The following is a 26,253-nucleotide window of genomic DNA, read 5'->3' as shown; positions in this document are numbered from 1 at the left end:
TTTTTTCAGTTTTTTCCAACTAAAATGATCAAGACAGTAATCCAAGGATATAAGCAAAGCTTAACGAAAAACGAAGCAAAATTGGTGTACTTGCACCTGTTTAGCGCTGGGAGGAGGTTAAATCCCCAGTGTGTTAAAAAAAAAGGGAAGACTGAGGCTATGCTCTTTGGAACTGCCAAAAGAATCAATCTTCAGGGGAATGAGCTTAATATCTCTGTTAGTGGGACACGTATCAACAACACGTTTGTTTACAAGTACTTGGGCGTTGACCTAAACCCAAATTTGAACCTTACATCACCCTTTGATAGAATTTACAAGAAAGCAGCGGGCAGAGCTAATCTTTTAAGGTCAATCTGTTCGTCGATCGACCAAAACTTTGCTAAAACAATCTATAAAACAATGATCTTGCCTATCTTTACATACTGTGGATCACTTGGTCTTGGTTGGTCAGACACCCGAAAAGGTCTGATAAAGAACATTGAACAATGCAATTTGAAAATTATTGGTAACAGCGATCTAAAACTACCATCAGCATAAAACGTAATTAAGCGCAAAAGCAGTCAGTGTGTCTTCGAATGTCTTCAAAATAATGTTTGCACACCCTTAAGACCTACTTTGAAAGATCACTTCACTCTAAGAACACAAGGAACAACGATTTATCAGTGAAACTACCTAAAGTTTGCCTTGAATTTGGGCAGAAGAGCTTTCACTATCAAGGAGCCAACATTTTTAATGAATTACCAATCGAATTTAGATCTATAACTTGAAGACTTGTGTTTAAAAAATGCTAAAGTGAACATTTTCATTAATTTTGCACGCCTTTGTTTGCACGTTTTTACCTTTATTCACCTTAGCTTCTTACCCTAATTTCACTATAGTTGACTTTACAGGACCCCTTTGATAACAGTACTAGTGTTTAATACACTGATGTGTCATCCTTTTAAAATTTTCGTTATTATTACTATCAACAGGACAAAATAAAAATAACTACCTGCATGAGCTTCCCGGGAAAACCAAGGTGCAACCATCCCGTCGGATGCATGCAGCTAATTCTAATCAACAATAAAGCACTGTTTAGGACTAGCAATTCTTCTAATGGAACTAAGGGATCACGAAGGTAAGTTTAAAAATTAATGCTTCGTACCAAGCTGTTTTATGAAATCTCTTCTGCTTTGAGAAAACCGTGTAGTGATCAACAGACGACACTAGAGACTAATCCATTTCTGAAAAAAGCTTCAATTTCGCGTTTTCTGAAAAACTTTCTGACGTAAATGTATATATAATTTGCTTCTGGAATAAATATAATATGTAAATTTGTATAAAAAGATTTTCTGTTTGTTTGATAAGTCGGTCAGTAGCTAGGTTATGCCAGTTCGACCATAACTCGACGGTCCTCGGATTGTAATATTATTATTATATATTATATAGCAGATCAGGGGCAAATCTGCCGATATAAATCTCTACCTCGTTATCTTATTGCTGAATGGTTACCATGATTAGAATCTGGCAATTTGTGTTCAAATCCAGGATCAGGTTAAAATTAATAATAAGCTTTCTTATTCAAAGAAACCTACTCGTATTTTTCCTCTTTTCCAAAGTCAAATGTCACGTCATCTCCAATCAGCACAAATGGTGCCCAGTCGCGAACCTTGGCAAAGCCGTTACCTCTCATCCATTTCATGGCCTGGTGAAGAGATTCACTGGCACTCTCCCCGCGAACAAGATGCTCGTAGAAACGACACATCAGCTGCTCTGTAGCACTGTCGCTTATTGCCCAAAGTGCCACCAGTACTGACCGTGCACCAGATCCTAAGAACGCTCGAGCGATTCCAATAACTCCCTCAGCTCTTATCTGCCCACGTGCACTATGACAGCAGCTAAGTACCACCAGTTTAGCTCGCAGTTCAACTTGCGCAATGTCAGGCATCGTCAAAAGGTAATCTTCCTCTTTTGGAATTCTATTAGTAGAGCGTACGGGAGAAAGGGCAATTTCTCCTCTTTCGGCATTGCCATGTGCAGCGAAGTGTACCAGGCCCACTAAAGGTAACCTTTCAAGTACCGCCTGCTTTGTGGCGTGCTCTCCTACCAAAGGCTGTACACCCAGCAGTCGCCCAATCATGGCCGCTTCATTTACTGCAAAGGGTAATCTAGAAAACTTCGTTTTGCTTCCCTTGTAACGTACTCTACCAACATCTGGATCTTCTACGATGAGGGCTCCATTCTGATAATGATAGTCTGCTGGAATGTCCTGAATGAGCTTGAGAGTCGTCAAAGAAGGAACGATGCGAATCCTAAATGTTTCGGATAAATACTTTCCATCTTTATCAATTAATGCGGCAAATGGAAGTTGGTTCAAGAAGCGATCAGGAACAATGATGATTTCGCGCTCCTTAAGCAAGTCCGCAACAGGACCGATAATCATTCTGTGATACAAAGAAAGGCTTGACTCGGGGTTTTCACTCCTTTCATCTACATCTTCTTCAAGTCGCAAAGACGCAAGGCCCTCTTCTCGGCTTGAACTTAGTTCTGACTCCATGCAATTTAAAGATCGATCTTCGCAATCTCCCTCAGGTGATATATCAAAACCTCGAAAACTTTTAGCAAAGTATTCGTCTAAACTGCCAAGTGATCCTGCACCAGCAATGTTCTCGTGTACCCTTATTGTCCGAAAATGAATGACACCGCTTGATTTAAGAATCCACAAAAACACAAATTGAGAATTATAAGAAATGTACAGGCAAGTGCAGTTACTTTGTTTCTTCATAATATTCGCAATGCCAAACCAAGACATCGGGTTAGCTGAGATTTCCCATGTAACAGAATATTGAATCGTCATCAAGTCTGCCAAGGCTCTAGCTCGTGCCAACTCTTGAACGTAAAGGGCATTGTTAGGATTTCCAGATGAACAATACAGTAAACTAAGTTTCTGGTAAGAAAAATCGTAAACGTCTGAAAACGATATCTTAAACTGATCATTGTCTCTTAGAAAACCACGCAAACTTTCGCTTTTGTCCATACTCAAGAGCAGATAGTCCAACGCCTCCTGGATCTTCCCTTGGGATAACTCCACCTGTGTAAGGTTGCAAAGAGATTCAATCTCTTTTTCAAGGTCTCCAATATCTCGACTAATTGAAAGGGCTCTCTCGAAATAATCTTTGCCTTTGTCATATTCACCGAGAGATTTAAACACAGCTCCTAAGTTTCCATACTCTGCTGCTTCTCCTTCTCTGTCACCAATTTGTTTTCTGATGGCAACTGCTTTCTCCAGATATCCTTTAGCTCTGTCATATTCACCAAGAGATGCAAACAAAATTCCTAAGTCTCCGTAACAGGTTGCTTCTCCTTCTCTGTCACCAATTTCTATACTGATGGCAAGTGAGTCCTCCAGATATTCATTAGCTTTGCCATATTCACCAAGAGATTCAAACACAATTCCTAAGTTTCCTTTACAGCTTGCTTCTCCTTTTCTGTCACTAATTTCTATTCTGATGGCAAGTGCTCTCTCAATATATTCTTTAGCTTGTTCATATTCACCAAGAGATTTAAACACAGCTCCTAAGTTGCTGTAATCTGCTGCTTCTCCTCGTCTGTCACCAATTTCTATCCTGATGTCAAGTGCTTTGTCAAGATATTCCTTAGCTTTGTCATATTCACCAAGAGATTTAAACACAGCTCCTAAGTTGCCGTAATCCGCTGCTTCTCCTCCTCTGTCACCAGTTTCTATCCTAATGGCTAATGACTTCTCAAGATATTCTCTAGCTTTGCCATATTCACCAAGAGATTTAAACACAGCTCCTAAGTTGCAATAATCTGCTGCTTCTCCTATTCTGTCACCAATTTCTATCCTGACGGAAAGTGCTTTCTGAAGACATTCTTTAGCTTTGTAATACTCATCAACGGATTGAAACACAACTCCTAAGTTACCGTAACAGGTTGCTTCTCCTTTTCTATCACCAATTTCTTTTCTGATAGCAAGTGCTTTCTCGAGATATTCTTTAGCTCTATCATATTCATCAAGAGATTCAGATACAATTCCTAAGCTTGCGTAACAGGTTGCTTCTCCCTGTCTGTCACCAATTTCTATTTTTATACCAAGTGCTTTCTCAAGATATGATTTAGCTTCGTCATATTCACAGAGACGATAAGACATGGCTCCAAACTTCCCAGAAGAATAAGCCTCTCCATTTCTATCGCCTATTTCTCTCATGATTTTCATGGCTTTGTTGTAAAGTTCTCTTGCTTCTGCGTATTTGAATTGGTGTTCACACATGTTGGCCAGTGCTAGCGTGATATTCCCTTCCTTGGCTGTTTCGCCACACTCGCGATAAAAGTGAAGAAGTTTCCAGCCGTATTTTGTTGTATTTGTGTAATCAGTCACAAGAGAGTACGCTATGAACAGGGTTTTATGTATAACAATGTTAACTAAATTGAAATATTTGTATTCTTTTTCAGGCACTTCATTATTTAGGAAAATCAAACATTCTTTGCAGACCTCAATGGCTTTGAAACCACGACCAGTGTTGAGAAGAAAAGTTGCAACAGCTAAGCCAATACAGATGACTTGTAAAATGTCTTCCATGCTGTTCATAGCTTTCTCGTCTCTAAACCCTGAAAAAAGATGATCTGGAAAATCAGACTTTTTTTAAATGTAAATTAGCATCATACCTTCGTACCTTTACCAAACCAGCGGTACAATTGAGCACCAGGCAATTTAATGCCGGTGCGTAATCTTGCTATGGACTAGCATGCAACCCATCTAGGAGGATGGTGGAAGGAGGGAGGGGGAGCAGAAATAAGTACCCCTAGTCGCTTCACAGGTGGCCCAAGTTCAGCATGTTTGAGTCATTGTCACTTTACGAGACATTTATACGGTAAAAGAGAGGGTGTATGATTAATGATTACCTTCGTTGTACGAGATCGTATCGAAAATACTGTTGTTGCAGCACCCAAAGAAGAAAACCGCCCTACTCACAAAATGTAATTTGTGATAATCGGTATTGACATAAATTGATATTTTGCCGACACGGAACAGAGAACTGGGTGCGAGCGTAGTACGCGAAGGCTCATGGGTAGAAAGTTTGTAAGAAGAGACGGTTGAAACTTGTGACATTCTACGGTCAGCCTTGCCACTATCACTTTCGCATAAGGTCTATTTTTATTGTGTAATTAGCGTTATCTGATTTATCTTTGATTCTGTTGTTTATAGATCAATCTTAAAATCCCAAAGGTGGTGCCATTGCATTTGGTCGGGGGCACACGGTCCTTATTTTTCCTAACAAGAGGTTTTGGGGTTTAGGTGTCCGGCTTTGGCCCATCTAGGACGTTACTTGATGTCTCTCTTATCCACTTTGTTGTAAGCTTATTGTTTTAATTAAAGCATATCTTAAGCCTGGCTGACCAAAGCGCCTATGCCTCAACTTTTGAGTGTGTTTGGTTGTGTAGTGAAGGCAAAATAAACCTTAATCGGTCGTTAAGACGCCTACAACACTGTAAAATCATAATAAATGACAAGAAGACAACCTTAGATGAGTTTAAAGGAAAATGTGTTATGGCCAATTTACAGCAATAGCAGTATTTTCCGTGCGATCTCTTAAAACGAAGGTCATGAGTAAATTATTAATCACGCTCTCTTATACTTTTTATATGTCTCGTAAAGAGATAATGATGCAAATATACTGAAATTGGGCCACCTGTGGTGGGTTAATGACATGTAAACAAGGATAAGCTCTGGTAAGATGAGATACTTTGACTATAACATTACCAATAAAAATGGCGACGCAACGTTAACTTTTGCTCAAGCCATGAGTGAACCTTACCTTACATTAACAAATAAAAAGCACACGTGAAGAATAAATGAGGAATAAGTGTCATTGCAAGTGACAAGAAATTACTCTTTCCAAGCCTTCTTTTATAGTGTGTTCACTACTTAACAAATTTTACGTCAACTTTTCATGCGTCTGTACTGTTATTGACTATGAATTTCGCCATAACATTGTCAAAGTAGCTGCAAATCCACTCGCCTATCGCCTCGTAGATCCACAGCTACTTTGCCAATGTTATAAAGAAATTCATTGTCAATAATAGGACAGACGCATGGAAAACTGACGCCAATTTGTTTTTTTACGAAATCAAGTTGTCAAATTACCCGCACTCGCTCGTTGACACATCGCATAAATTGTCAAATCATGTCTCTGTCCGCTTATTGACTGTGAAAGTTGCCAATGAGCGTGCGAGAATTTCTGCACTTGTCGTAAAAATTGATTTCGAATATACCAGGTCTGATCACGGTTTTGGAAGCCATCTTGACGGGTATGAAACGGTGTCAGAAAGTGTTTGTAAATGAATCCGATAGCAAATAATTTTCTTAAAAATGGACTAAACAATTTATGAATATCAAATTAACAGTAACAGTACCTTTGAAGAAGTAAACTGAGATACTAGGTAAAGGATTCATTACTCAAATTTGAGCGATATATAGCTGAGCTACAAAGCGCCCATTTGAAATGTGAAAATGTGAAAATTTGGTTGTTTTCCGAAATCCCAAGGAAACAGATGATCATATCACGCATGCGCTTAGCGGTATGCGGGATGGGTTTTGAATATAGCGGGATACGGGATGTTAACACACGCACCTCAGTTGGTAGAAACATGATATGCACTCTTTGGCACTCGATCGGGATGTGTTACGCTTTTGAATTGAATGGCGAGATACTGTGTGAAAAACAACAAATCGCACTTTTCCTATGAACCTAACAGTTTTGCTTAACTGTTCTCTTAGGAACGTACGTCAGATCAACCAGCTCGAAATACGCCTCAAAGGCGACAGAAATTGAACTCAGTCGAATTTCATTATTCCTCGTTATCCTTAGTGTCGGCCATAGTAGGGTGACGAAATGCGAGTGGATCTAGAGACTCCTGGCGAATAACTGCTAACAAAAGATTTTATTCCGAGACCTCCGCGCGCCTTGACCAGTAGGCTACACAATTATTCGAAGGACTTTTCAGTTCGTGATATTTGGAACAAGCCAGATGGATATGGTAAGTGGCATTATAGAAACCGAAATTATAGATTGTTTTAAAAGAAAAAAACAAGAAGAAAAAACTAGCGACTAAATAACTTACTATTGTTTTGTAGCCTGTGTGCAGCCGTCCGTTTTCCTCAAGAAAAACTACAGATAAGCGATTGTTTTTCCTTCAGATAATTGTACTGCTCGTATAAATTATCAATCCATAAAACCATTTCAGTTTCACAGCATCTGACGTGACAAGCGAAAACAAAAAATATATACCTGCACTTGATCCTTTTAAGGTGTGTTACTGATCAATAACAATTCGACCTTCAGTTTCCTGTCATAGTCTGTAAAGATTGACACGCTTTAAAGACAAATAAGGCAAGTTTTAGTAGAAGGACTGATATTGCTCGGTCTATTACGATAATATTTTTATGACAAGAGAGACCGTGAATTTACAATTTTATTGATGTAGTTTTCTCGATTTGATCGAATGCGTTCTTCCCTATTTTCATTGTAACACACCCTGAAATCACAGAACCAAACAGCTTCGACTTTGCGATTATTTAAATTAGCCTCGGCTATATCTTATTCTCAACTGGTTAGATAAAGGCCGGAAAAGAAACATTAACGGTAGTAAGTTTCTACTGGAAATGGTTCAAAGTGGAAACTACGAAATACTCCACGACGTATTACGCAGAGGTTTGGCGCGATGCGAGATTAAACTTCTTGACCGAAGCATAATATGCACTCTTCGGCAAGCGAGACGCGTAGAACGCATTTAATTAAAATTAAAGGCGTTGTACGGAACAAAAACAGCAAATTGCAATTCCTCGGTAAATTCTACGGTTTTACAAAAATGATTACTTAGGAGCGGACATGGACGTTTAAGGAGCACCAATTGCGCCTCGAGAGGCCGAGTAACCAACATAAATTTGTCTTTTATTACTCGTTATCCTCCTCGCTTACCAAGCAGGGTAATGTAATACCCGTGGTTGTAAATTGTCTAGTTCGATGTGCCGTTGAGACCCGAGTTATTTACTCGGATAAAATCGAACAAAGTTTTACTAGGGCTAAATCAAGCTGTGTACGAACGATTGAAGGTTTATTGATACGTGATAATGTTGCACTGTTTTGTTTTTCGTCCGTAGAGTAGGGCCGGTATGTATACATTTGGATTTTATTGATTTATGGCCAATTCTCAAGCCTGAATGTGGGGAATTGTAATGACCTGTCAAAAGATGCACATAGCATTTGCTACAGCGCCTCACCATTAGACTGCTAGCTTATTAGTGCGAGCGAGAAAACTTGATTCAGGACCTCTTTACGCCTTAACCATTAGGCTACACAATTTTCTGACGGAGGTTTTCATGATCTCGAATGAGCAAGACGGACATGATAAGTCATATCATTAGAAGCTGAAATTATGCTTTGTTGTAAAGAAAATAACGGATAGCTTACCGCTGTGTAGTAGTCTGTGAGCAGCCACATCCGCTTTTCTCAGGCATTAAGAAAAACTGAAGAGAGGCATCAGTGTGTTACTGTTAATAACTGTGTTCCTCGCATAAATTATCCACACATTTCAATTTCACAGTATCTGACGTGTCAAGCAGAAACTGGAAAAAAGACATTTTTTCTACACGTGATCTTTCCATAAGGCCATTAACGATTTACCTTTGAACTGTCGTCTTTGCTAAATACAGACGAGATAGCCATCCGACGGCTCTCAAATAATATTCATCAATCCATTTTATTGCGAATGTTTCGATGAAATCCAACTTCCAATTCACATTTTAACACACGCATGTCTGTGCAATTACTCTTTGCGTCGGGTACTAAATATAATGTAGTTTGCACCATTTAATTGATGATATTCTTCAGTTCCCCAATTCCATTTCAACAGACCTGGAGATCACAGAACCAAACAGCTTTGAGTTTGAGTTGAGACATCGCTTCGTGATTTTAATTTGTAAATATCCTAGTTAGAAATTACTCTAAACTGGCGAGAGGGAAACCAATACCAGATTAACTACTTACCACTGAAAAGTGAAAATTACGAAACGCTCGAGCGTTTCCCGAAATTCCAAGAAGGCAAATGCAGCTAAATGATCATCCCAAGGGCTTGGTGGTATGCGGGATGGGTTTAAAATATAACGGGATACGGGATGGAAATACCTTTGTGGTGGAAAGATAATTTGCACTCTCCGGCCCCCGGGATGCGGAAAGCGTTTTTATGGCGGAATGGGAATGAAGAAAATATTAATTCGATCCTCCGTGATCACACTACACAGTTTTGCTTAACTAATCCTCTCTTTTAAGAGACTACATCAGCTCAAGTGGCAAGAAATACGCCTCGAGATTACACGCAAAATAACACTGTTCCGATTCCATTCCTCAGCTCATTATCTTCCGTTTCCTCCTCTCACAGGATGGTAACGTGACTCCTAACCCACTCCTAGCAAGGGCTTTAATTCTGTGACCACCGCGAGCCTTAACCACTATCTGAATTATTTGAGGACGTTTTATATCCCGGATAAGCAAGATGGCTATGGCAAGTGGCGTGGAAGCAGAAATTATACGTTGTAAACACACCAGCAACAACTAGCGACTAAAGCAACTTACCGCTTTAACTTACCGCATGCACTAGACTGTATACAGCCGTCCTCGAGAAAAAAACTGAACTGCGGAGGGCCGCCTGTGTGTTATTGTTCATAGCAGGTTTGCTTACACCCGTACTGTTGTTGACTGTAATGTTTTGGGATAACGCAGCTATCCCAAATTGTAATAACGATGACGCTTTTTCGTGAGTTCCAGAAATTTCATTTCCTTCCTTTTTTATCAATAAGGATTTAGCTATGCGTAAAGCTAACGAAAAAACCGACGTTTCGGAGTCTTCGTGACGCCATTTTCATATTCTGCGAGTTAATAAAGGTGTAAAAATGAATTTACATAAAGAGTGCGAGGCAAAATTATACAAATAGTTTGTGCGAATTGAGTCGCTGATTATGTGCCACTTGCTGGCATCTTAGACATGTGTAAACCACTGTTAAACACATTCAACACTTCCACCCTTATCTTCACAGAATTTCGATACTGGGCTCAGCATACTAATCTGGGTCAAAAAGGACGACTTCATTTCTTACAAATGATAGAAAGATTTTGCCATGCATAAAGTCCTGCGAGATACCCAAAACCCAGCAATTGCCAATTCTGGCGGGAGGGTGGCATTTATGGATTACCACGACAACAGTGAAGAGTTAATCGAGTTTCTTCGAGCTGCTGTCCTTCTTGTAATGATCGTGAGATCCCGGATAGGAGAATTCGACGGCGCACATGGACGTCCGTGGCTGACTATAATGGCTTGGTTCCACGTGACTTCCTTCGCTGCCAAAATCGAGTATTTAATTTCTGGCAAAGTGGATGCTGAACCGTGACCATAGTGTCACCATGATATGTGGGTTTAAGAGAGCCGTGAAACCGATATTTGTCCATCCTCAATAATGTTTTTTACGTTCAAATAGAACACTGAAGGAAACATGTTGTAAGTTACTCTTTTTCACAGGTTTGCGCTTTTGTAATTGAAGTTACCACAGTTGTATATTTTCTTTTAATATCTGCTCATTTCTTTCCAGGACTTTTTTATGGGTTTTCACGTTAATGATTTTTAGATGAATAGCTTTACAAAATACAGGATGTGAATGGATTTTTAAGGAAGCTTTGGTACGTAGTTCTGACATTTTTAGCTCCTCGACGACAGCTGCAAAGTTTCATGAGAGTGAAATTTACACGTTAAACCGGCCCTGAATTTGCTCGTTAAAACCTGAGATCGCCGGGGGCTAAAACTACCCGAGATGACTTTATCCGTTTAGAACTTTTTCAATTTGCATAATTAAATTAAATTAAATTTATCTGGAAAATGTTATTTACCTTGAAGTTTTTCATTTTGATTTGTATCGAGTCATTTTATATGGTTTTCTAACCCAAGAATCCAAGATGGTGGATCTAAGATGGCTGCTTTGGATAATATGACGTAATTGCCAAGTAATATGATGTCATCATCCTGATTTACTAGCTCAGAATAGAAATTTTTGGATGTATTTTAAGCCCCGTACGCTCGATTTTCTTTTTTTATATATTTCTTAAGTTACGGAGGTCACTGACTCTCCGTGGGCGAAATCCAACCCCTCTCCAGGTCGTGAAAGATCAATGGGTAGGGTTAACATGTGGAGCCGCTTCAAAAAAACACATCCAACACAGAAAAGGACACGCCCCATATAACGCCTGAATCACGTGGCTAAAATTAGGACCATATGCTGTCTCTCAAACACGAAAGAGCACTTGGAATACCAAGATAACGATAGAGCGGTTTTCAATTGTGTGTTGTAAAATCAAAATCAAAATAATCACTCTAGCCAATCATAAAGAACACAGAAAATCCTGTGGACCAATCAAACCTCGAAGTAACTACGTGTAGCTGACGTGTGCGAAAAAAAAAAAAAATTCAAGTCCCATGAAAAGTACTTGATAATGCTTCCAAAGGATACTTCTGTTTTAATTTCTAATCAGTTGAGCTTTTACAATGTTGCATAATACAACCGGTGGAGAAGTTTACATTGTGATTAAACTAAGTTACATGGTAATGACAAGCACAACAGACTCTAGGTGACATCAAGGTTCACCTACACTGTGTACATTGCTCAAAGTTTGTATTAACTGACCTTTACCAGTGTGGTGTGAAAAGTGAAAACTTTTGCTTGGCAATAGTAAGTAAGTACGTAAGTACCTTATTTAAACACATTTCACCAGTGAGCCTGGGGCTCGTTTAAATGTGAACGTGTCTGCTAAAATTAAAATATAAAATATATTTACTAACAACTGATTTCCAGTCAATTGTCTTTTAAAGGTAACTATCAGTGTGTTGTCGCCCAGTGACTGGGTCCAACTGTAGCTCGTTGCGCGGGAGTTTACCCGCACCATGTGGACCCTGATAAAAAAAAATGGCTTGTGGAGGGGCGGGTAGGTAATATTTTAACCAGAGAAACTTTTCTCCATGTATACGGAACATTAACCGTCCAAAATACTAATTCTCTTTACTCAATAACACACATTTTTGTTAATGTTAGTTCTGAGTATTTAGTTGTACTTCAAGATGATATCACCTTGCTGATGATTTTTCATTTTCTTATTACTTGTCTGCATAAAATGTATTGTCTTTTATCGGGAAATTAGCTATTGATCACTGCTACTGATTACTCACTCATTACTGATGACTTACTACTACTTTACAGTCTTGAAAATCACTCTTGTTACGGAATTATTTCTTGTAAAACCTTAACTTGTCCCTTTGATTCAAACTTTTGTGTATTGGGACAACACGCCAGGGGTAGGAACACATTAAGAACGTGAACGGTGCGCAGTTCATAAAAATATGCATGGACTCCATCTTGGATTACAATACCTGGTAGACAAGGTTGTTGTAAGTAATGTAAACATTCGAAAGCTCCGATCTAAAACAGCTGTGATAGTTCGCGAAGGGCGAATCAGCAGATACAATCGAGCTCGCCATCTTATAGTCAAATGGGTGAAGCCCCGTTGTAAATAGGCCATATTCGTATTCTCGGTGATGAACTGGAATTAGCTTGCAATGGGACATCATTAAAAAGAGACTAATGTTATTTACATTTGAAATGACTCCCCTCAGTTCCAAGCTAGTTCCAGTCTAACACAGGAAATACGAATATGGCCTATTGCGCTAACACGATATACATATATACATGCAAACATGACTTTATGTTGTCTCGAATTTGCAGTGAGGCTGAGAACCTAATATCTTAGAGAAAAATACTACTATTGCTACTACTACTACTTCTACTTCTACTACTAACTATTATGTTTGATCACAAAATTAGACCAAAAACCAAAGCAAGATTAGCTAGTGTAGTAATCAGCAATCATGCCTGAAAGGAAACTGTTTTTACCAACCCTTTAAAACCAGTTAAAGTAGGCTGCGATGTCCGCCCATCACTCAACTTAAATTTGTATTGTAAAGCAGGTTCACAGTCAATTGTTTCGTATTCAAGAAAATTTACTCTTATTGTTCGGGTTTTCAGAACTCAAATGTTACATCATCTCCAATCAGCACAAATGGTGCCCATTCGCATACCTTGACAAAGCCGTTACCTCTCATCCATTTCATGGCCTGGTGAAGAGATTCACTGGCACTCTCCCCGAGAACAAGATGTTCATAGAAACGACACATGAGCTGCTCTGTAACACTGTCGTTTATTACCCAAAGTGCCACAAGTACTGACCGTGCACCAGATCCTAAGAATGCTCGAGCGATTCCAATAACTCCCTCGGCTCTTATCTGCCCACGTGCACTATGACAGCAGCTAAGTACCACCAGTTTAGCTCGCAGTTCAACTTGCGCAATGTCAGGCATCGTCAAAAGGTAATCTTCCTCTTTTGGAATCCTGTTAGTAGAGCGAATGGGTGAAAGAGCAATTTCTCCTCTTTGGGCATCACCATGTGCAGCAAAGTGCACCAGGCCCACTAAAGGTAACCTTTCAAGTACCGCCTGCTTTGTGGCGTGCTCTCCTATTAAAGGCTGTACACCCAGCAGTCGCCCAATCATGACCGCTTCATTTCCTGCGAAGGGTAATCTAGAAAACCTCTGTTTTCTTCCCTTGTAACGTACTCTACCAACATCTGGATCCCCCACGATTAGGGCTCCATTCTGATAATGATAGTCTGCTGGAATGTCCTGAATGAGCTTGAGAGTCGTCAAAGAAGGAACGATGCGAATCCTAAATGTTTCGGATAAACACATTCCGTCTTCGTCAATTAATGCGGCAAATGGAAGTTGGTTCAAGGAACGATCAGGAACAATGATGATTTCGCGCTGCTCAAGCCAATCCACTACGGGACCGATGAGCATTCTATGACACAAAGAAATGGGTAATTTGGGGCATTCACTCCTTTCATTACCATCCTCTTGTGGTCGCGAAGACGCGAGGCCCTCTTCCGAGCGTGAACTTAAATCTTCCCCAATAGCAGTTAAAGGTCGATCTTCGCAATCTCCCTCGGGTGAAATATCAAAACCTCGAAAGCTTTTAGCAAAGAATTCGTCTACACTGCCAAGTAGTCTTGCACCAGCAATATTTTCGTCTACTCTTTTTTGTTCGGAAATGAATAACACCGCTTGTTTTGAGAATCCACAAAAACACAAATTGAGCATAATAGGAAATGTACAGGCATGTACAATTGCGTTCTTTTTTCATAATATTCTCAATGCCAAACCATGACGTCGGGTTAGCTGAGATTTGCCATTTAATGGAGTACTGAGTCGTCATCAAGTCAGCCGAAGCTCTAGCTGGTGCCAGCTCGAGAACATAAAGGGCTTTGTTGGAATTCCCAGAGAAACAATACATTAAACTAAGATTCCGGTAGAGAAAATTGTGAACGTCTGAAAAGGATATCTTAAATTCATCGTTGTCTCTTAGAAAACCACGCAGACTTTCGCTTTTGTCCATACTCAGGAGCAGACAGTCAAACGCCTCCTGCATTTTTCCTTGGGATAACTTCACTACTGTAAGGTTGCAAAGCGAGTGTATCTCTTTGTCAAGGGTTCCAATATCTCGACTAATTGAAAGTGTTCTCTCAAAATAGTCTTCAGCTTTGTCATATTCACCAAGGGACTGAAACAAAGTTCCTAATCGTCTATAGCAGACTTCTTCTCTATCACCAGTTTCTCTGCTCATGGCAAGTGCTTTGTCAAAATAATCTTTAGCTTTGTCATACTCACCAAGAGAGAAAAACACAGTTCCTAAGTTGCAGTAATCTGCTGCTTGCCCTGCTCTGTCACCAACTTCTATCCTGATCGCTACTGACTTCTCAAGATATTCTCTAGCTTTGCCATATTCACAAAGAGAGTGAAACACAATTCCTAAGTTTCCGTAATCTGCTGCTTGTCCTGCTCTGTCACCAATTTCTATCCTGATGGTAAGTGCTTTCTCAAGATATTCTTTAGCATTGCCATATTCACAAAGAGATTCAAACACAGTTCCTAATTTTCCGTTAACTGAACCTTGAACTTTTTTGTAGCCAATTTCTATGCTGATGGTAGGTGCTTTCTCAAGATATTCTTTAGCATTGCCATATTCACAAAGAGATTGAAACACACCTCCTAGGTTTCCGTAATCTGCTGCTTGTCCTGCTCTGTCACCAATTTCTATCCTGATGGCAAGTGCTTTCTAGAGATATTCTTTAGCATTGCCATATTCACCAAGAGATTGAAACACAGTTCCTAAGTTGCAGTTATCTGCTGCTTGTCCTGCTCTGTCATCAATTTCTATCCTGATGGCAAGTGCTTTCTCAAGATATTCTTTAGCATTGTCATATTTACCAAGAGATTGAAACACAGTTCCTAAGTTTCCGTAATCTGCTGCTTGTCCTGCTCTGTCGCCAATTTCTATCCTGATGGCAAGTGCTTTCTCAAGATATTCTTTAGCATTGCCATATTCACCAAGAGATTGAAACACAGTTCCTAAGTTTCCGTAACATGAAGCTTGACTTTTTCTGTCGCCAATTTCTATGCTGATGGCAAGTGCTTTCTCAAGATATTCTGTAGCATTGCCATATTCACAAAGAGATTGAAACACAGTTCCTAAGTTTCCGTAATCTGCTGCTTGTCCTGCTCTGTCACCAATTTCTATCCTGATGGCAAGTGCTTTTTCAAGATATTCTTTAGCATTGCCATATTCACCAAGAGATGCAAACACAGTTCCTAAGTTTCCGTAATATGAAGCTTGACTTTTTCTGTCGCCAATTTCTATGCTGATGGCAAGTGCTTTCTCAAGATATTCTTTAGCTTTGCCATATTCACAAAGAGATTCAAACACAGTTCCTAAGTTTCCGTAACAGCTTGCTTCTCCTTTTCTGTCACCAGTTTCTATCCTAATGGCTACTGACTTCTCAAGATATTCTCTAGCTTTGCCATATTCACAAAGAGATTGAAACACAGTTCCTAAGTTTCCATAATCTGCTGCTTGTCCTGCTCTGTCACCAATTTTTATCCTGATGGCAAGTGCTTTTTCAAGATATTCTTTAGCATTGCCATATTCACCAAGAGATTGAAACACAGTTCCTAAGTTTCCGTAACATGAAGCTTGACTTTTTCTGTCGCCAATTTCTATGCTGATGGCAAGTGCTTTCTCAAGATATTCTGTAGCATTGCCATATTCACAAAGAGATTGAAACACAGTTCCTAAGTTTCCGTAATCTGCTGCTTGTCCTGCTCTGTCACCAATTTCTATCCTGATGGCAAGTGCTTTTTCAAGATATTCTTTAGCTTTGCCATGTTCACCAAGAGAGTGAAACACAGCTCCTAGGTTTCCGTAATCTGCTGCCTGTCCTGCTCTGTCACCAATTTCTATCCTGATGGCAAGTGCTCTCTCAAGATATTCTTTAGCATTGCCATATTGACAAAGAGATTGAAAAACAGTTCCTAAGTTTCCGTAATCTGCTGCTTGTCCTGCTCTGTTACCAATTTCTATCCTGATGGCAAGTGCTTTTTCAAGATATTCTTTAGCTTTGCCATGTTCACCAAGAGAGTGAAACACAGCTCCTAGGTTTCCGTAATCTGCTGCTTGTCCTGCTCTGTCACCAATTTCTATCCTGATGGCAAGTGCTCTCTCAAGATATTCTTTAGCATTGCCATATTGACAAAGAGATTGAAAAACAGCTCCTAAGTTTCCGTAATCTGCTGCTTGTCCTGCTCTGTCACCAATTTCTATCCTGATGGCAAGTGCTTTTTCAAGATATTCTTTAGTTTTGCCATGTTCACCAAGAGAGTGAAACACAGCTCCTAGGTTTCCGTAATCTGCTGCCTGTCCTGCTCTGTCACCAATTTCTATCCTGATGGCAAGTGCTCTCTCAAGATATTCTTTAGCATTGCCATGTTCACAAAGAGATTGAAAAACAGCTCCTAAGTTTCCGTAATCTGCTGCTTGTCCTGCTCTGTCACCAATTTCTATCCTGATGGCAAGTGCTTTTTCAAGATATTCTTTAGCTTTGCCATGTTCACCAAGAGAGTGAAACACAGCTCCTAGGTTTCCGTAATCTGCTGCTTGTCCTGCTCTGTCGCCAATTTGTATCCTGATGGCAAGTGCTTTCTCAAGGTTTTCTTTAGCTTTGTCATATTCACCGAGACAATAAGACGTGGTTCCAATCTTTCCATAAAAGAATGCTTCTTCATTTCTATTTCCTATTATTCTCACGATTTTCGTTTCGCACTTGTAAAGTTCTCTTGCTTCTGCGTATTTAAATTGCTGTTCACATATGTTGGCCAGTGTTAACGTGATAATCCCTTCATTTGTTGTTTCGCCACACTCGCGATAAATGTGAAGAAGTTTCCAGCCGTATTTTGTTGCATTTGTATAATCAGTCACAAGACAGTACGCTCTGAACAGGGCTCTATATATAGCAATGTTAACTAAATTGAAATATTTGTATTCTTTTTTAGGCACTTCATTATTTAGGAAAATCAAACATTCTTTGCAGACCTCAATGGCTTTGAGACCACGACCAGTGTTGAGAAGGAAAGTAACAACAGCCAAGCCAATACAGATGACTTGTAAGATGTCTTCTATGTTGTTCATAGCTTCCTCGTTTCTTAACCGTGCAAAAAGATGATCTGGAAAATCAAACTTTTGTTAGATGTCAAATAATATCATACCTTTGCTTTTTTTTCCCACCAAGGTGTACCGGTGGGTAATCTTGCTATGGACTAACATAAAACCTATCTAGTAGGGAGGTGGGAGGAAGGAGGTGGGAGCAGAAATAAGTACCCCTAAACGCTTCACAGGTGGCCCAAGATCAGTACGTTTGCGTCATTACTTGGCTTCACGCTAGAAGTTAAGTTAGTTTCAAGTAAGCACTTGACTCTATTGCACTTGAAAATCTCGAGTGGTACTTTAGAAAACTTGGCTTACCCCCGTTATGACGAATAATATTAATTCAAGCATTTTCGCGGTGAAATCAGTCATACATATCACAAATGCGATTGTTCGGCAGTACAATCGTGAAGAAATGCATATATTTGCTTTGCTGCTTAAGACACAAACAACACAAACGACAACTTCTGTATTTCTCTAGAATGAACCAACAACGAGGTTTTCGGCAAAGAGGGCAATGCATTTCCGTGTGACTCGTCCAATGTTCCACAGAGTTGTTCGGTTGCAAAGAAATGACCTGGCTGAAACTTGAAACAGCAGCTGATTTGCAATTTGCAAAAGCGCATTTGGTGTCGGATGATATGCAAAACGGTGGTTTAGTCTGTCTATGAAAATGAAATTCAAGCAAGTCATCTAACTTGCAATTAAATAAAATTCAATAAAGTTATTTATTCGGTTGGCTTCCATTTCCAATTGGTCAAGCGTGTTTTCAAGTGTAGTGTACACCATACTTTGCGGCGCACTTCGGCTTCTTTGAACTGTGAAATGTATGGTCTTTCATCAGGAGCCGTAATCGGGGACGGAGACCGTAAGTCTTGGGATCCGCGCGCACCTATGATATGGGACAATTTTTCTATTTTTAGAACAAATTGCGCCATCCTGACGTCATATATCCGCGCGGATCCACGCACATGTCGGGGGCTCTCGCGTGGATGTTGTCACGTTGCCTGATCAAATGGTGAGAGTTGCGAGATGCTCTTGCCGATTTTTCACAACGATGGCAGGGAATAAGGCAGGGAAAAAGAACCAGGGCTCTTATATGTAGTTTTATGCTCTGAGCTAATGGAAAAGGTGAGTTTTTCAGGGTCGAAAACATGACTTCGATTTCGCGCTGTGAATGAATGCTCGCGCTAGTTGTACGCGTAAGCTTTTGCGCTTGTTCTATGAAGAAAAGCTATGTAAGAAAACTCGTTACTCTGGTATCGAGTTAATTTGTGAGTTCCCCAAACAATGCTTAATCATAACCAAACCCTGTTTTGATAGTTTCTTATTGTTTCTGTTTGTTTGGCGAGTTTGCAAAAGTATTTGAAAGGAAAGTCTGACGCGTACAAGTAGCTCATTTGCATAGTGCAGCGAGTGCACTTTCAAGTCCGAGTCGGTGTTTTCAATTGTCAACAAATCTTGACAAAGATTTCTTTCGTTATCTTTTGTGCTGAGATGCTGCAACAAATTTCACCAACGCAAAAAAGGCTACTAACACCATGTGTGTTTCTTCAACATAAGCATAGTGAAGTTTTACACTGCGAAAATGAAAATAGACAAGGAGTTTTGATAACTCGATCAACAAAATCGAAATCGTTATTCGAAGTTGATTAAAGAAAGCGTCATTGTAACTGCTGATTTTTTCTGCTTTATTCACATATTTCCAGCTTAGCTTTTAATATGTTTTCAAACATTTATCAATCTTAAACATATTTAAAACTATAGAGTTATTGTTTGAGTTCGATGTACGCTTTCACACGAAAGTGCGGCGCGGCGGAAGTCCAATTTGTCATGTTTGCTGACTGTACAAAACACGCATCGGCGGGCGCTCTCATTCATCGACAACAGAGAATTTACTGGATTTTTACACAAATAAAACTGAGCAGTATCTACGGACGTAAAGTTATTGGGCCTTGATGAAACATCAAGCGTTGCTTACAATTCAGGCGAAACTCAAACTAGCAATTATTTTGTTTTACTTTTCGGTCGTGATAGACTGGCAAATTCTTCGCAAGCGTGTGGTAAGAGGAGCTAGGAAACCATGAAGTCCTGAAGCTCTGCTATATCTAAATATATCCAGCTAGTGTGAAGGTGAATTAATCAACATGACACGAGCGTGGGACAAAGAAAAATTCTGAGTCCCCGACAGGAATCGAACCCATGACCTCCCGAACACCGGGCGGGCGCTCTATCCACTGAGCTACGAGAACTCATGGAGAGCAAGGTCATTTAACTGAGTTCATATATGATAGGTGTCCTGCATACTGCTAGGATCAACGCTATCGAATTCATCGTGAGTAGTGATAAGTTAATAAAGATGGTGAATTTTAAGCTCGGTAATGAAATGTGAAGGTGAATTAATCAACATGACACGAGCGTGGGACAAAGAAAAATTCTGAGTCCCCGACAGGAATCGAACCCATGACCTCCCGAACACCGGGCGGGCGCTCTATCCACTGAGCTACGAGAACTCATGGAGAGCAAGGTCATTTAACTGAGTTCATATATGATAGCGTTGATCCTAGCAGTATGCAGGACACCTATCATATATGAACTCAGTTAAATGACCTTGCTCTCCATGAGTTCTCGTAGCTCAGTGGATAGAGCGCCCGCCCGGTGTTCGGGAGGTCATGGGTTCGATTCCTGTCGGGGACTCAGAATTTTTCTTTGTCCCACGCTCGTGTCATGTTGATTAATTCACCTTCACATTTCATTACCGAGCTTAAAATTCACCATCTTTATTAACTTATCACTATATCCAGCTAGTTTTTTTGCTGTGTGATGGAAAAGCTGTTAATTTTCAACATACGTGAAATTCAAAGTGGGGTAATATACAGCTCATGTAAAAGAAGCATCCGTCGGATCACAACTTGGTCAGCGATATATATAAGCTTAAAGCGGAACATACCTAAATGCGACACGGTCTTACTTCACTCAAACTGGAGCAGCTTACGACGGAAATACTTAATTAAGCAAAATTCCAACAGAAGTAAACGCGTTGAGTTGTGGGCCAAAAACATAAAAGATTTCGGGAATTTCGGACGCCATTTCCCCCGCGCGACATCCGCAGAAATCCTCGCAGCATGTACGCGCCTGTGCCGCAGGCGATGGCGCAATTTGTTCTAAAAATAGAATTATTGTCCCATATCATAGGGACAACCCCAATGCTTGAAATGGCGCGCGCTTACGGTCTCCGTCGCCGATTATGGCGCCTGCTTTCATATATTCACTTGCATAAATAATAAGGTACAATTACGAATAAAAAACAATAGAATGTGACCTCTCACGCGAAAACGTACACTAACAGATATCCGTTAATTGGTCAGAACGAACGGCTAACAGATGGGTAGCGAAGGACTAGCGAACGGATGGGGAAAGGATGTTAAAGCCGTTTAAAACGGTTTCAAATACCGTTCAAACGACTAAAGAAAAACATTCGAACTGATGATGCTACCCGTTCGAATGGCCTAAGAAATATTTCCAACGGATGATGGCAGCCGTTCGAACTGCCAAACAAAAAGTACAGAATGGATGCGCGTTTGATGAAACTTCGAATTTTGCAATCGGTATCAGTATTGAATCGAGTCGCGGGAGCTGTTGGTTACAAGTTCTACAAAGTATTTATATCCATCCAAACGTAAATAAAACCAAAAAAATGAAAACATGCATCAAAAGATCCTAATTTTGGCATTTAGAACTAACTGGGTAAACAAATACAGAAGACGTTGATTCTCACCCTTGCCGAGTGCCGACGAACAACAAATTGTCATGCTAGTGGTCATCACTATGGACGAAGGCGGCGGATGCCTACGACGGCGAGCGGAAGTTGAAAATAATAGACCAATTTCGATCAATTAAAATTCAGCTTGACACAATAGACCTCAACACGAAGTTTTAAGGAATAAACCCCACAAACTCTGTAGTTATTTCCCAGAGCCTCGTACTGAGGTCTATTGTTTTAGGCTGAATTTTAATACGTCGAAATTGGTCTATTGCTTGCACATTTCCGGTAGCCGTTGGGCAAGGTTTCCCGCCGTAATTGTTGTTTGTGCGACGTCAAAACGAAGAAGTGTCTAAAACGTGAGTAAATTTTTCTTTTTGTAAGGCCATTTCACGGAAATTTATCGCACATTTATAGATGATGTGACAATATTTTTTCTAGCTTTTGACAGATGTAAATTGGTTGTAGAATTTATTTAATTAAAGAAGAAAACTGACTGACTGAAGTTTCTCTCTCTTCCTAAACAGCTTCGAAAGTTCGTGTGTGTAAATAAGCCTAAATGGAAACGAGTTCAAAGAAAACAGTCCAGCAAGTTGTTCTCAATTCATTTTTCTTCTTAATGAAAGCTAAACCAGAAATTTAATCTAGATAATTTACCCGAGTTCGTTTGAGGAAAAGTTTGCTGAAGCTAGGTATTATTATGATTTTTCAGATCAAACATGGAGTGGACGGAGGAAACGATGACATTTGCTTGTGTCAAGAAATTTTATTCATTGAACCCTTTAATTAAGTACAAAAAATGAAGCATATCTAGAGGCCAAATCTGGGAAAAAAGTTCCAAACAACCGATCTGAACGGCCTTAAGCTTCCCCGATTCAAAGTCAGTAAGCGTGCTGTTAGGGAAAGATATATACTGCTGAGCGAGAAATTTAAAGCAAAGATGAAAGACGAAGAGAAGGCAAGTAGAATTGAATGTGATTTGAGTGAGGTGGAAAAAGGTTCTGGAAGAAATAGCCGAAAAAGAAGCTGCAGCTAAAGACACCGTGGAAAACGACAAGCAGAAAGTTGACAACGAAAATGCAGTGGAAATGAGAAACAGAGGTCTAGAAAGCTTAGGCGGAACACAGAAAAGGCAGCGGAATGAAGAGCAGGAGAATGTGTAATCAAAGCAAAAGAGCTATTTGTGGACGAAGAGAGAGAAAAATCTATTTTTCGACCTTTGTCGTTTTATGTTTGCTAATTAGAGAAATTCACTCTTGACATGGAGGATGCCGTCAAACATATTTTGGTGTTTTGTGGTTGTCGTTTTCAGTAGCGCATTTATCTTCGATGCGTTTCCGCTCATTGCGAATGAAGTTTATCTTTGATTTTTTGGGAATGGCTGATTGATGGTGTTCCAATAGTGGTTTTTTTGCTGGTTTTTTTGTAAAACTCGAAAGAACTTTTGCCTTCTTTGGAAATGGTGACTTTGAAATAAAGTAATGACAGTGAGAGGCCATTGCGTGTTATTTCTAGCTTTTCAATTTCAAACTTAGGTGAGTTTAGAGGGAAACCTTTTATTTCCAATTTCGTACACTTAACAGCAACAGCAGTATTTTCCATACGATCTCTTACAAAGAAGGTGATCAGTAATTACGCTCTCTTATACTTTATATATGTCTGGTAAAGTGATAATGATGCAAATATACTGAAATTGGGCCACCTGTGGTGGCTTAATGCCATGTAAACAAGGATAAGCTCTGGCAAGATGAGATACTTTCACTCGACTCAGACCTAACTTTACCTTAATTTAAACGCAAAATTCTAACGGTAACGACAATTCATTTCTAAGGGTAGAATATATCACTTATAAAAAGCACACGTGAAGAATAAATGAGGAATGAGTATCGTTGCAAGTAGCATGAAATTTCTCCTTCCACAAGCCTTCTTTTACAGTATGCTCACTACATTGATTTCGAATATAACAGGTCAGATCACGGTTTAATTTGGAATAGAAGCCATCTTGGCGGGTATACAACGGTGTCAGAAAGTGTTTGTAAATGAATCCGATGGCAAATAGTTTTCTTAAAAATGGACTAAACAATTTATGAATATCAAATTAACAGTAACAATACCTTTGTAGAAGTAAAGATACTAGGTAAAGGATTGCATACTCAAATTTGAGTGATATATAGCTGTGCTACAAAGCGTCCATTTGAAATGCGAAAATGTGGAAATTTGGTTGTTTTCCGAAATCCCAAGGAAACGGATGATCACATCACGCATGCGCTTGGCGGTATGCGGAATGGGGTTTGAATATAGCGGGATACGGGATGTTAATACACGCACCTCAGTTGGTAGAAACATAATATGCACTCTTCGGCACTCGATCGGGACGTGTCAGGCTTTTGAATTGAATGGCGAGATACTGAGTGAAAAACAACAAATCGCACTTTTCCTGTCAACCTGACAGTTTTGCTTAACTGTTCTCTTAGGAGCGTACATCAGATCAACGAGCTCGAAATACGCCTCGAGGGGCCACACAAAATCAACTCGGTCGGAATTTCCTGATTATTTCTCGTTATCCTTAGTGTCGGCCTTCTCGGTAGGGTAACGAGATGCGAGTGGTGGATCTATAGACTCCTGGCGAATAACTGCTAACAAAAGACTTTATTCCGAGACCTCCGCGCGCCTTGACCAGTAGGCTACACAACTATTCGAGGAAATTTTCAGTTCGTGTTATTTGGAACAAGCCAGATGGATATGGTAAGTAGCATTATAGAAGCCGAAATTATAGATTGCTTTAAAAAAAAAAACAAGACGAAAATACTAGCGACTAAATAACTTACTATTGTTCAGTAGCCTGTCTACAGCCGTCCGCTTTCCTCAAGAAAAACTGCAGATAAGCGGTTATTTTTCTTCAGATAATTGTATTGCTCATGAGTTATCAATCCATAAAACCATTTCAGTTTCAAAGCATCTGACGAGGCAAGCGAAAACAAAAAATATATACCTGCACTTGATCCTTTTTAAGTGTGTTACTGATCAATAAGAAATGGACCTTCAGTTTCTTGTCATAGTCTATTAAGATTGACACGCTTTAAAGACAAACAAGGCAAGTTTTAATAGAAGGACTGATATTGCTCGGTCTCTTAAGTTATAATAATATTTTTATGACAAGAGAGACCGTAAATTTACCATTTTATTGATGTAGGTTGCTCGATTTGATCGAATGCGTTCTTCCCCATTTTCATTGTAACACACCCTGAAATCACAGAACCAAACAGCTTCGACTTTGCGATTATTTGAATTAGCCTCGGCTATATTTATTCCCAACTGGTTAGATAAAGGCCGGAAAAGAAACACATTAACTGTACTACGTTCACATTGGAAAAGGTTAAAAGTGAAAACTACGAAACACTGCAAGACGTATTACGCAGGGGTTTGGCGGGATGCTCTGGTTGAAACTTGTTGGCGGAAGCAAAGTACTCTTCAGCAAGCGGGATGCATGGAACGCATTTAAAAATTAATGGCGAGGTTCGGAATTAAAACAACAAATTGCGATTCCTCTGTGAATTCTACAGTTTTACTAAAAATGATAACTTAGGAACGAACATGAGCTTGAGGAGCCCGAATTACGCCTCGAGAGACCGAGTAACATAAACTTGTCTTTCACTACTCGTTATCCTCAGTACCTCGCTCCCCCAGCAGGGTAGTGCAATACCCGCGGTTGTAAATTGTCTAGTTTGATGTGCCGTGGGCTCGATTTCCAGCCGTTTCGTGAGCCCGCGTTTCTTGCCCCAGGAGGATGGCACCTCTTAAGGGTAAAAAAATTCAAGCCACGCCCACAAAGCATGATTTGGGTACATGTATCTCTTAGGGGTTCTTTCCTAAATTTCCGACGAGCACCCCCGTCCATTTTATATGCGTTCCCCCCCACCCCCACCCCGCGGGCATACAGTATGGCTAGTATTTATAGAATATTTGGGTGTTGAGTTCTTAGTTTCTTACGGAGCATTCTTAAGCCTGAATTTGGGGAATTCTAATACTGATCTGTCAAAAGAGACACGAAGCATTTCTTAAAACAAGTCACCGATAGCCTGCTGGCAACTAATGCTAGGAGGGAAATTTGATTAAGGACCTCCCCGCCTTAACCACTAAGCCATACAATGGTTTTGAGCAGGTTTTATGGTATCTCTAATAAGCAATATAGATAAGCTAAAGTTGTCTCATTAGAAGCCGAAATTATATATTGTTTTAAAGAAAATAACGACTAACTTACCGTTGCGCAGTAGTCTGTGTACAGTTGTCCGCTTTCCTCAAGTATTCGGAAAAACTGAAGAGGGGCGTCCGTGTGTGGTCACTGTTTATAGTTGTTTTCCTCGCATAAATTAACCATGAGTTAAAACCATTTCAGTTTCATAGAATCTGACGTGCCAAGCGGAAACTAAAAAAAGAAATTGTTCTCTGCACTTGATCTTTCTCTAAGGCCTTTAACGATTTTGCTTAACTCCAGACGAGATAGCCGTCCAACGGCTCTTAAATTATATTCATCAGTCCATTTTCTTGTGAACTTTTTGATGAAATTCGACTTCTACTTCACATTTCAACACACTACAAGCTACTACAAGCAAGTAGCCCGTAAAATTACTCTTTGCGTCAGGTACTATATATAATGCAGTTTGCACCATTGAATTGTTGAAATTCTTCGTCATTTCCATTTTAACAGACCTAAACCGGTTTGTTGAAAGCCCGATCAAACTAACTCAGGATTGGCGAATATCTTAATTTTAGTTTTGTGACGTGTCGGTAAGGCTTCCTGTTTATG

General features: G+C 39.8%; 1 protein-coding gene and 1 pseudogene across 2 annotated transcripts; both read right to left on the bottom strand.

Annotated features, from left to right (window-relative positions):
- Positions 1–802: 802 nt before the first annotated feature.
- LOC145491951 (uncharacterized) lies at positions 803–25,813 on the bottom strand (annotated as a pseudogene). Its single transcript, XR_014049900.1, has 3 exons — positions 25,708–25,813; positions 14,557–17,703; positions 803–4,242 (listed from the first exon to the last, which is right to left on the bottom strand). The product of XR_014049900.1 is annotated as an uncharacterized LOC145491951 (transcript).
- Positions 11,605–14,558, bottom strand: LOC145491947 (tetratricopeptide repeat protein 28-like). The gene has a single exon (XM_081471249.1). The coding sequence runs from the start codon at positions 14,245–14,247 to the stop codon at positions 13,117–13,119; it is 1,131 nt and encodes a 376-aa protein (XP_081327375.1). The 5' UTR covers positions 14,248–14,558; the 3' UTR covers positions 11,605–13,116.
- Positions 25,814–26,253: the final 440 nt, after the last annotated feature.

The sequence above is a fragment of the Orbicella franksi genome, chromosome 7 (genome assembly GCF_964199315.1).
Source record: "Orbicella franksi chromosome 7, jaOrbFran1.1, whole genome shotgun sequence".
Lineage (NCBI taxonomy): Eukaryota > Metazoa > Cnidaria > Anthozoa > Scleractinia > Merulinidae > Orbicella > Orbicella franksi.
Note: the sequence above shows the minus strand (reverse complement) of the source record. Positions and strands in the feature narration are given on the sequence as shown.